This window comes from Lactuca serriola, chromosome 8, assembly GCF_051521515.1.
Source record: "Lactuca serriola cultivar US96UC23 chromosome 8, Lser_US96UC23_V15, whole genome shotgun sequence".
NCBI classification, from domain to species: Eukaryota; Viridiplantae; Streptophyta; class Magnoliopsida; order Asterales; family Asteraceae; genus Lactuca; species Lactuca serriola.
Genome location: NC_136415.1, coordinates 110,160,014 through 110,173,322, shown reverse-complemented (window position 1 = coordinate 110,173,322; position 13,309 = coordinate 110,160,014). Strand labels below are relative to the sequence as shown.

The window sequence follows — 13,309 nt, the reverse complement described above, 5'->3', positions numbered from 1 at the left end:
ACTATATTATTATTATACATTCATATAATTTGATTGAGATTGTGCTATAAAACATATACTTGTTAAATTCGACAATATACAATAGCGAAAAAAAAACATTACACAAAGTAGCTAATTAAAATTAAAATACAATTAATACAGAAATTAGAAAAATATACTAAATACTTATTCAAGATACATGTTTTTTTTTTGTTTTTTTTTTTTTCTGTTTATTGTTTGGTTGAATATTTCAATCTTCTCCTAAAGTTCAGTCTTAGGTACAAGATATACCCTTGCTTTTACAACATGTCCATTTCCGAGCTTAAATCCAGGACTCACCGGAAACCCAACAATAAATCCACTACTCACTCTCCCTCCGGGAAACCTCACCGCACTCTCCATATATTCCGGATGGAACTCCGCCCCTCTACTCCCTTCAAAATGGCTCGGCAGCGGATCCAAAGAAAAGGCAACCAAATGAAGCAGCCACACCGCCTTCGCCAGCGCCAAGAACTCGCCGTAAAATCGGCTCCTTGGATGGTTCCCGGCCAACAGCTGCCGTCGCTGCTCTAAATCTCCAAACAGCGATTCCTCCATTTTTGGATGTACAATTGAAAGGTACTTTTTCGAGCAGAATTTCCCGAATTGAGATGTTGGTAGGATCCCCAGTAGCTCCATCGGATCCAATGATTTCATGTCGGAGTATTGCGTGAAGCATTCTGATCGGAATTGGTTAGGGTTTAGGATCGACGATATGCTCCCATCAATGTAGAATGTCTCGTGGTCGAATCCTTGGAAGATTTTCCTGTTTACATATGATTCGAGTGAGTATTTGGCTTGATTTGGTCCGACAATGGAGTCTGTTACGGCGGAGTTGGAGTTGGTGCCGGTGATGGATTTGACGGTGGCTGTGATGTCCCAATGTGCCGCCTTCATGAGTGAGAGGAGTAGTGACGCGAACGATTTCGATCCTTCTTTAACGGATTTCACGCATGTTTCGAATAGCTCCGGCATCACCATCGGCGCCGGCGAAACTGGAACGGTGGACGGACGTTGGAATTGGCTACTGCAGCTGACTCTTCTCTTTGATTGATGCGAATGAGACCTACACTTCCTTCCGGCGCTGCCGTTGATGGTGGTGGCCGTCTTTAATTTCTCTCTCAAGTTATCAACCTCCGCCTCCTTGCTTCTCACCTCCATCTTCAATTTCTCCATCGCTGCCTCATACGGCGCCACCACGTCCCTCAGCATCGGTCCCGACACCGTCTTTTTAGACCTGTCAATGTTCATCCCGAAACTCCGCCGGAACCTCTCCCTAAAAACTCCCAATTTCCTCAGCTCAGCCACAACCGCCACGTCGGATAACCTCATCTTATCTGCATCCCACGGACAGTGCGCCTCCTGTAGACTAACATACGCAGTCTTCATAGATGCCACCGCTTCAAACACCTCACCCATCAACAACACCATTTCAATCTCCTTCTTGGTTCTGTAACCACTTTGCTCCTCCACCATCGCCACCGCAGCCTCCAAATACTCTGTTGCATCTTCTTCTTCATTTCCCTCTTCAGTCTTGTACGTGCCTTCTTCTTCAGAACCGTCTTCTCCGGTATCGTGTTCCGAAATGTCATCGGTGTTGTTGCTGCCGGAACAGAGTGGATGGAGCAAACAGGAGGCGGTGACACGGTGGATCATGTCGGAGAAATTAGAAACCTTGTTGGCCATCTTCCTAAACCCTCCACCGTTTCTGTCAAAAACAACCAATCAATCAATTAATTCACTCACAGTGACAACAATCAATGGAGTAAAAAGATTATCAATGCATGTATCGCGATCTCTGAAATACGATGAGAACTTTTATTGTTTTTTATTATTAACGGTACAGTACAAGCACACACCGCCTGTCAATATGTCATGACACTTACGTCATAGTTTTAGTCACCATCTAATTCTATCTAAATTTTCTATAATGTTTTAAATTTTATAAAATTCAATAAAATATATTTATATGGAACGATAAAATATATTTATAAAATCTAATATTTAATAGTTAAAAGAGTACATTTTTCTATTGAATAACTCAATGAGAACTCAATATTCATTCAACATCACAAACATTTTAATTAATTGAATGTCAATCATACATACCATCTCATTCAATTCTCATATTACACTGTTTATTATGAATGCTATAAATTTAAACAAATGATGTAAGAAAAAAAAATAATGCTAAATTCAATACATACATTCTACTTGTGTAATATAAAAAGGAAATGTATGCTTTTTTTACTAAATGAGATATACCATAGCTGTATCATGAGTTGATTTGAAAATAATGCACCTAAACATAAAGTGGAGATTGAAAGCTAAAATTCAATCTGAGACAAAAAGACTTAGATTTAGAAAGCTTGTAATGTTAAAATTTATTATAAATTTTACTTTGATATCAAAATTAGCACATGTTTTGCATGATCGTTAAGTTTCTAGATAAAAAGTTATTATATGAAAATCATATTAGCATTTCAAAGCTTGGAATTAAACTTATAATGATAATTTATGGTTACATTACATGCATTGAGCACTTAAAAACTTTATATATTAGTAAAATCTTGTTTTAAATTATCTCCAAATCACTTATTATTTGGAATAGAGGGAATATTGAGAAACATGTTAGGTTCTTACTTGTTCGACCTTTTGTTCGATTTTGAGGAAATAGTGCTGATGAAGATGTTATCCGGATCCATGTCTAATGGAATGGAGTGGTGAAACCGGAGATTTGAAATCGGTTCCAATGATTTTAAGTTATTCATCTTCAAATTTCTGATACAAAAAATTATTCTTACATTAATGACTAAATAATTATTTAAATAAATAAATGTTTATACGAGAAATATATGAAATTGCACCTGTGATTATGATGAGATTTGCATGCTCCACATAACATGTTTGGAAACATATTTCGTGTACGCTGTTTTGACTTTTGAAATCAAATGCAATGGAGTTTATTTATAGACCACCAAAAGGTATTGTTTAAAAATGCAAGAAGGGCCTTTAGGTTTAAGAAAACGTGCAATGAAGACCTTCCACTTTTAAATATTTACATTCTAAAAGATTTTCGTATATACTCGTTAAATACCAAAAGGGCCCATCTCCTTCGGCACGATACAAATCGAAGATAAACGGATTTGAGTTGAATTTTTCTGACATATAACCTACCAACCCGAATGACGGGTCACATTTGAGTTTGCAAAAATAATATTGCAGGTTGACCCCTAAACTCATTTATTTTATTAGATTAAAAAATAAAAAATATATTTATTAAATAAAAAGGAGAGTAAGAGGACTAATAAGTAAATATATGACATTTAGACTTTTTTTTGCGACCCACAAACCCGATTTTGATCCACATACTTGACTCTCATCCACAAACTCAAATATGACCCGTAAACCCGTAAATTTAACAAGTTACGTAGCTGACCTATTTATGGCTAATCTGTGTTGGGATTGAATAAGTAGACAGATATATTTATATGGATCGTGTTCGGGTTAAACTTTTATGAGCCGCCAACCCATCAATCCAACGATTGGCGCCTCATTGATATCATGATTTGACGAAATGGGCTCAACCAATTTCAAAGTCTATTTTATGATAATTATTGAAATGCATACATTTAAAAGGAGAATATTGGTTGTGAGTAAGTGTTCTAAACAAATAGTTCATAAATCATTGTATTTTTATGTTTATATATAAAAAACTACAACTATATATTTTTAGAAAACTACTCATTTAAAAAAAAATAGGAAAAAAACATTCATATATTTTTTTAAACATCATTTCTAAGAGTTTGTTTTCCTTCATAATATAATGTAATTTAATAATTTGATAAGCATATTAAGGGTGAACGGGTGATCATGCTTCAATTTTTTACTAAACAAAAAAATTGGATTAGATTTTCAATTTTAGTTTTTTGCAGATCAAAACCTACCAAAATCAGTATGTGTGAGAACTAAATAATAAGAATGAGAGAAGAGTAGTTTACGACTTTACGGTATTTTCTGATGTCTTCCCATTTGTTTTTATACCTTTTGGATTAGTATAAAGACTTCAGAGAATATTTATATTCGACTAAGGATTCCTTACTTATTGGGATAAACCATTTTTAGGATATATATATATATATATATATATATATATATATATATATATATATATATATATATATATATATATATATATATATATATATATATATATATATATATATATATATATAGGGTGAGGTTCAATAAAAAACCATAATTAACCAAAGAATCAATCTTTTTTTCAACTTTTAGAACTTATTTTTTATCAAAAAAAAAAAAAATTAAAAATACATAAATTCATAACTTTTTATCATTTTTCCAATGATATGAAATTCGTTTTTTTTATTGTCAAATTTACAATGTGAATCTTCGAAAATTCGTGAATCCGAAAAATATTTTTCACATTCTCAATGTTAATATATGAATTTAGATATTTTTAGATTTTTTTTTGATAAATAATAAGCTCTAGAGATTGAAAAAAAAAAAGATTTGGTTCCTTGAAGAACCCATAATTATGGTTTTTTATTGAACTTTTCCATATATATATATATATATATATATATATATATATATATATATATATGGGTATAGGGTAAAGTGAATATACCTAACAACCTTATATAAGCTTAGGTACCTAACTCCATAATACTACATTGGTTTGTATCATATTTACATTGTAATTGCCTAAGGTTCTTAAACTTCAACCAAATAACTTGATTACTTCCATAATCTTTGGACTTTCACCAATATCTTTCTTTTACATCACGTCTTTCTATCGAATACCACCTGATGGGTTTCATATCCTACCGCTACAAACGAAAGGATGTAGGAGAAATAAAATGATGAATTCCTAAAAGTTTTTTGAAGTAAATCAAGTTTAGGGATGAAGTTTAAGAACCTTGGATGATTGCAATTAAAATTTAATGCAAAATGACGTAGTTTGATGAGGTTAGGTCCTAAGCTTATATAAGGTTGTTAGGTATATTCACTTTACCCTATATATATATATATATATATATATATATATATATATATATATATATATATATATATATATATATATATATATATTATTTATGTGGCATGTGGCATATCTCATTAAAATGAAACACACCCACCTTTATTTTGTCACTTTAGTAGATGGTGATATATACAAAGGTGGTTGTTTTGTAAGTGTATATATATACTTTCATTAATACATTGTTTCTGTTTTGTTCAATTCTAATTTTCTTATATAACAATGTTGCAAAGGGATCAAATATTTTCGAAGTGGTTCGAGTTGATGGAATTCAATTTCCTAAACATAAATTTGATAAATATTTCTAAGCTATTTGAGATTATGAACTGGAATTACTATATGGAGCATAATTTTTGTGGTTCTAAATGAAGCAACTCAGAACCAAAAATAGTGTTGGTGATTACAAAATTAACATTTTATGTAAATTATTGAAGTAGCCTCACTTGTTCTCCTCTATATTAGAGGTGCAAACTGCAAACGAGCCTCATTACTCGTGAACTACTCGAGATTGACCCGAGATCAATTTTAAACAAGCCTGAGCATGAGCTTAACATTAAGCTTGTTTATTAAATGAGTTCGAACTCGACCATGTGTTACATAGCTCGGTTAGGCTCATGAGCCTAAACGAGACTACATATATATAATAAAAAATATTTTTATTTATTAAAACAAATAAATATATAATAAATACCAATTTAGGGAATTAGAGTATACCGTATACGAGTCGAGTCAAACCGAACATGAGCTTGTATAATCCTTAACGAGCCAATCTCGAGCTTCTTACCATAAGGCTCAAAACGAGCCAAGCTTGAGCTCGAGCCCTAAAAAATTTAAATGTGTCGAACCCGAGCTTGGTCAGGCTCGTGCTCGGTTTGACTCGTTTGCAGCTCTATTCTATATATAAAATGATCTTCAATGGGTAATTATTGTAACACTTATTATTATTAAGAAATATATTCTAAAGCATTTGCACCATCGAATTAACTTTTTTCCCCAAATTTTTTACATAATATGACTCTATTGAGACAATTTTAACATAAAAACTTCACTCCCTTATATAATACCATAACTGTTACATGATATTCTATCACTCATGCAATCATAAAAACATGTTCTTATTTATTCATTATTGGATGCTCTTAACGTAATATTTTGTGGTTTTTTTTCCTAGTTTATCAGTCAAATATTCCTTTTTTTGACCAAGTTAAAGCAGCTGTAAAATTCTGCATTACATCTATTTAAGTCGCTAACATGTCGCTTGTCGAAATACAAGCCACATAAACATCAGGAAACTAACAAAAAAATATCAATGAATTATTTATTAAATCTTGAATTTTGGGGTCACATACCATGCCATTTTGTAGTGATGCTTATGAATTTATTTATGTGGACTATTTTACATAACCCTTTATGTATGGTTTTTTATAATCTTGCTTTAAACAAGAGCTGAATTAAATGAACTTAGATATTTATCTACTTTTTTTAAATTGGCATTTTTGTTCTCGTGTGGTTGGACTAGACATTATACAAATCGATTTGTTTGGAAAATACATAATATCTGATTGTCACTATAATTTAATAAAATGAGTTTTAATTGTTATTAATTTAAAAATATATATTAAAAAAAACATATTAAGAAATCATAGATAAAAGTCCAAATCTACATAAACAATAAACTAAAAAATTACATTTTTAAACCGTTCAAAATCAAATACCCTTATTTAAACACGAGTCATTTTTACCTTCTAAACTCTTGGCCTTCCAAAGATAATACTTTTTGTCTTATCAGGTGACAATTAAAAACTATTTAAATTACATATAAGGTTTCTTTAGATCTTGTTAACATCTTAATGTTTGGAATTTTATTTCGGAAAGGAAGTAAATGTGGCTGTGAATAGTACTTTATGGATATATTATATATAATTTAGATAAAAACATTTTTATAGTTTTTTTAGTCGAAGTGAGATTTTGGATAAATATTCCTCAAAAGTTGATATCATGTGTTGATGCTTTTGTATCACCGGACCATTTAATGTGATTTGAATTTTTAGGAGTGTTGAAGGACTAGACGATGATATAACACGAGGCAATCTGGAATGTATATTTGAAGGGTGTGTATATGAAGTATTTTTTACTTTTTGAAACATCTTTCGTATGAATGATTTTAAAATGGTTTATAAAATTCTAATTATAAGACTCAGAGGGTATGTATAAGAAATATTTTTTACTTTTTAAATGTCACATTAGCTTTTCTTTTATTTTTGTTTTCTTCACCAAAACGTAAGAAATGACCATCTTTTATTATCTTTTACTTTTAACTTTTTTAATAAAAATAATTGATTTTTAAGATTTATATTTTAAAAAATTATTTTTTTAAATAATTAATAAACATAAAAATTAATTAAAATTAAAAACACTTCATCAACTCAAATAAAAATTACACAAAAACAATCAATATTAAAAAAGAAATAGAAAACAACAAATATTCAAAAAACACAACCTAGAAAACATAATTAGAAATACTTAATCTCTGAATTTTAATAAATCAAAATACATAATTCGGAATTACCATCATTGTCATCGTGATCCTCGTCATCGTCATTCCCGGCATCGTCATCCGAATCCTCGCCCTCGATGAACATATCCGAATCCTCATCTGATTCGTCAAATAAATCACTGTGTCAATACTCTGTCAGCAGCTTAATGTGAGCCTTGTAAACATGCTCCACCAAATCTGCATGAAGGGCACGACGACGATCACATACTTCTCTTCTATTTGTCCTATACTCTTGCGTACTAACGACTACTCCTTCGACATTTGACAAAAAGCCATGCATCGGGGCACAATGGCTAAGCAATGCATGAAATCAATACTACCTAGCATTCCTGGGAACCCATGCTTGTTTTCATGCACCATGTACAATTGGTGAACATCGTTGATAGTTGGTTTGCGCAAATATCGTCTCACGTAAACCAAAGTAATAGTTTTTCGAGAACTTGTACACACATTTCCCTATGATACACTCGTACATCTTCAAATACTCCTCCCATTTGTCTGCGCCCATGCCGCATGAGAATTGACGAATTACGGTTGTGCATTTTTTGAATTGGAAAAAACCTTTTCTGCTTCTAGCATCCCACTTCCATTGGAAATATGAAAAACGGTCTTCCAAATCGTCAACAATACATAATAATAACTGCTTCCTCATCTGGAACCGTCGTTGAAATTTTTTAGAGTAGACGATATCATCTGCAAAATAGTTTTCTATAAGATGGTTGTACCCGACTTCACGATTTCTATGCAATGACAGTTTTCTTATTTTACTTCGTGAACGTGAACTTTGACCTAGTCGGTTTTGAAAATATGCAACAGTCTTTGTTATGATGGAACCGACAAATAATATTGTTAACACGCTGTCGCACGCGTATTAAGAAAATAAATTATCACTGCTGGTTGCACTAAAAATATAGCACAAGGAAGCAGGGTCGAATCCTCAGGGACACAGCCTAATGGTCAATGCATGTTTGCATCAGGCACAATCTAGTCAATAAACAGAAAATATAAAAAGGGGGTTTTGAATTAAACTAAAAACTAGAATTGCAGTGATATTAAACTAAATAAAAATCAATAATAAAAACGGTTTCAATTCTGCTGCGACTTTCCTAATCATGTAACCGATCCAGATCTGATTATTTGAGATGCGTTCTATTTAAGCTGGTATTGAGAAAAACTAACAAGCTCTATTAATTTCTCTTTTACCTAAATTAGTTAATCAAAACAAGCTCTTCAATTAATCCTAACTTTTTACTGTCTAATCAAACAAGCTCTTAATTAAGATCAGAAAAGTTGCATTAAGCTCTTTGTAAAATTCCCAGCAATACCCAATACTTCTCACAAGCTCGAAAGCGTAAAGGTGTGATTTTTACAGTTTATAATTAAGTCAAATCCCAAACACGGAACCGATTTATTACTTGTTACTTATTACCAATTAATTAGAACAATTACGGATTCTATTAATTGATTTAACTGGAATGATAAAACCCCATCTAGGTGATCAAACTAACAAGAATCAAAATCAAACATTCATTAAGAACAAAACTGAAGAATCTAGATAGAAACACAAATCAAAAACCAGATCTAATGATCAATCACATGAAAAGTACTTGCCTCTACAGAATTGAAAACTAGGGTTTAGCCAAACATGGCTAAATATGATTAAAACAGATAAAAAGAGACATCAAACAAGTAATCTTACTAATCTACTTGAAGGAGATGATCCACAGTCTTCAGATCTTCAAAAATTGATGAAATCAGAGAAGAAACGCCTCCAAAATCGTATTTTCGTCGTCTGATACCTCTGGAATCGTCAACTTAGGTTATAGGAATGCTATCAGGGTTAATTTATACGTCCATCAGCAAAAACGGAGCACCTGTGATCGCATGTACACAACCTGCGATCGCAGGTTTTGAAATATATGCGTCTGGTGCCTTTTTAATGAAGTAGGATGCTATTTTGACACTTTTTGGCCAACCTGCGATCGCATGTACAAAAACTGCGATCACAGGTATTGAGTTTTCAGTCCCGGATGAATTTTGGGCACAAAAGAACCTCGAAGGCAACCTGCGATCAAACTTGCGGTCACAAAAAGGTCACCTGCGATCGCAGGTTGTGCCCATGACGTCCGAAATTTCGTCTACTTTTCAGATCATTTTGAATCGCGTCAATCGGAGTTACGGTTCTCGAGATATGGTCAAAATACTGACAGGGGGTCAAAGCTGCCAGTAACATCCTTTAACTTTGATATTGTATATTCTATCTTCGTGTGATCAATTCAATCGAATGTTTCTTGTCCAAAGCATCTACCAAAAATTCCTCAACATACTCCATAAGTTCCAAGCTCCAAACGCACATCCAACTGCTCCCAAAGCACTGCTCCACTCGAACTATCTGAAATTGACATAAAAACATGAGCAGTACGGGAATTCTAACAAAATACATGAGTTGAACATTATTTAAATAAATGACATGCAAATGTACAAAATATGATACTAAATGATAATGAAAACTACCCAAAAAAATGCATAAAATGACATCAAACAAATATCTTTTCTCGAGCCGTCGCATCAGAGGACGAAGATGACGACATTGTGTTTTAGTGGGGTTTTTTGGAGAGAATATATAAAAATGGTATAAAAGTAAAGTTGGGTTGGTTTGGTATTTGTAGTGATAAAGAGATTAAGAAACATTATATATATATATATATATATATATATATATATATATATATATATATATATATATATACACACACACACTAGTTTATAATCCGTAGAAACCACGGTTATAAAATTAATTAAACATTTATAATAAAAAAATTATAATTATTAATCAATTATTTTAAATAATTCATTTTAAATAAATTATTAATTAAGAGATATATCAAAATTTTAAAATTATTATAACTTCAAATTTAACATATAATTAGAAAATGTAAATTTGAATTTTGAAATGAATTGTCTAATATATCTACATGGCACATGACATAATATTAATGAGGAGTTGTGTTAGAGTGACACTTGGCGAAAGAAGATTAAAACTATTTATTTATTAGAATAGGGATATATATATATATATATATATATATATATATATATATATATATATATATATATATATATATATATATATCCAACCTTCTGAAAGAAAACGATTTTTTTTCCGGCCAATGAGAATAGGAGAAAGAACGTGGGAAGTCTTCCCTTTACTTGGTTCCATCACACCCGTTCCCGCAGCCCCGATGTTGAGTTCCGAGTTACGGGTTCATTACACGCACAACTTTCCCACTACACTCCGTTGGACGTAAATGTTTAAAAATATTCAAAGTTTTGTCATGCGGAAATAAGTTTCCAAAGTCCAAAATAACAATTACTTGTCAAAATATGAGGAAAGTAACAATTAACACCAAAACACAACACAAGTTAAGTATAGACATCACATAAAAAATCATTCAAATGTCTATCATCTTTCCTAACCGCTCTAGTTCTAGAATGTTAAATTGCACACATGTCAAAACTTAAATGTTAGTAGGTGTGAGCAAAAACCACACCGTAACTAAAATTAACCGCAAAAACCGCATAAACCGCAACCGTAATAAAAACCAATGGTGAGGTTTTCTATTTTTCAAAAACCGCAAATTTGCGATGCGGTGCAGTTATTAGTTTCCAAAAACCGCAAAAAAAACCACACCGCACCGCATATATTATATACAATTTTGTTTTTTTATCAATTATTTGTTTATTAAATATTAAAAATAAGACAAGTTTCATGAATGAAAGACAGATAAAATACTAGAAGACAAAAGTGTTGGTTTTTTCTTATGTTTTAACTTTGAAAAAAGGATGAAATTAGACAATTTTAAGTTATTTATTGTTAATTACTATTGATTTTGATGTTTTAAGATATTAGTTGTTTGTCGTTTAAGTTAAATAGTTAATTGTCTTATACCTTATGGTTTTTTATTATTATTACAAGTAATATGTTTGAACTCTTAAAACTATTTGAGCTCTAAACTGTGGCTAAAAACCACACAAAATAACCGCACCAAATCGATACGGTTAATAACCTCAACACAGAAAAAACAAAACCGCACCATGCGGTTTTGAAAATGGATTAACCGCATTTGCGGTTAGTGGTGAGGTTTTGGCTAATAACCGCACCGAACCGCACCGCACTCACCCTAAATGTTAGCATGGCCAGGCTAGGCTATGGATGCCATTGGCAATGACCTTGACCCAAGGCATCACTATATTTTGGTGGGGAAAGTGGCGGGGGATAACAATTAGTCCAAAAACCAAAAATCACAACTGTTGTTTCTTCAAAACAGCTTGATTTTTCGTTTTCAAATTATTTGTTTTTATTTTTTTTTGTACATTTTTTATAAAAAAATAGTCAAAAGTGAACCGAAAAAATGAGTTATCTAATACCAAAAACCAATCTTTTATTTTTTTCAAAAAAAGTTTGGAATTTCGTTTTCAATTTTTTTTCCTTTTTCCTTTTTGTATGGATTTGTTTTCTTGTACATAGGTGCAAACGAATCAAGTTACCCGTAAGCTATTCGAAATCGACTCGTTAAAAGTTCGACTTGAGATCAATTTTAAATGAGCCCAAGCCAAGTTAGAGTTTAATATTAGACTTGTTTATTAAACGGGCTCGAGCCTATATTATCAGGCTCGATTAGGCTTGCAAATCTAAACGAGTCTACATATATGTTTATAATATATATATATATATATATATATATATATATATATATATATATCCTAATTCTAATAAATAAGTACAATTCTGCCACGTGTCAATCTATAAAACCCCCAAAATCGAGTTTTCCCGCTCATTTATTCATCTATATTTACGTAAATGTCATTCAATCCAAATGCAATAATTCCGGAAAATTCTGCAAACAAATCCTTTCAAAATATTCAACCAAAAATTTTAAATGAATAAAATATATGGAAATACATTGAAAAAATAGGTTAATCAATATTCAGATTCGAAATACCCGATTAATTTTGAAAGTTTGTTTATTTTGATTGCAAATTAAATGCCTAAAAATCTGCAATATTATTATTTGCAAACGTAATCTTCTTGATTCTTATTGATTCATAAAGACTTTTCAAACGTAAATACCATTCATACGGTTCTTTTTTTTTTACCATTCTGCTCCATAGAAATTCTGCTCCATAGAAATCTTTGCAAACGTATTCTTCTTCATTCTTCTTGATTCTGCAACGCTTCAAAAATCAAATATCAGGTTAGTGTATTAAAATATCAGGATTACTAATATTTATATGCTCTTAATGGTATTTATATGCTCTTAATGGTTTGATTTATCAGTTTCTATCATTTTGTCATTATATTAGTGATCTTCTTCTTCTTCTTAATCATCTTCTTCTTCTACCTTTTCAGTTAAAAAGACGTAAATAGTAATGAAAATGAGAACAAAATACGAAATTAGTAATGAAAATGAGAACTTGATTTTCTTTAAAAAAATACTCTTCTTCAAATCTGAAGCTTTAACTATTACAATATGTTTTTTTTGTTTTGCTGTTACATTTACTTTGATTTGGTGTTAATGTAAACCTAATTTATGATGTCAATTATTACTTTTTCTATTTACATATGAATGTAGATGATGACGAAAAAACTAATGAACATGAAAACTTCATTT

The 13,309-nt window shown here is 31.4% G+C and overlaps 1 protein-coding gene across 2 annotated transcripts; it reads right to left on the bottom strand.

Moving 5' to 3' along the window:
• Window positions 1-45: 45 nt before the first annotated feature.
• On the bottom strand, window positions 46-2,947 carry LOC145066577 (protein GRAVITROPIC IN THE LIGHT 1-like). Of its 2 annotated transcripts, none has more exons than XM_079013873.1 (3): window positions 2,886-2,947; window positions 2,662-2,799; window positions 46-1,726 (listed from the first exon to the last, which is right to left on the bottom strand). In XM_079013873.1, the coding sequence occupies exons 1-3, from the start codon at window positions 2,933-2,935 to the stop codon at window positions 241-243; spliced, it is 1,674 nt and encodes a 557-aa protein (XP_078869999.1). In that variant the 5' UTR covers window positions 2,936-2,947; the 3' UTR covers window positions 46-240. The 2 variants fall into 2 exon arrangements, with proteins under 2 accessions (XP_078869999.1, XP_078870000.1); XM_079013874.1 differs by having other exon boundaries at window positions 2,671-2,799.
• Between the last annotated feature and the right edge of the window lie 10,362 nt (window positions 2,948-13,309).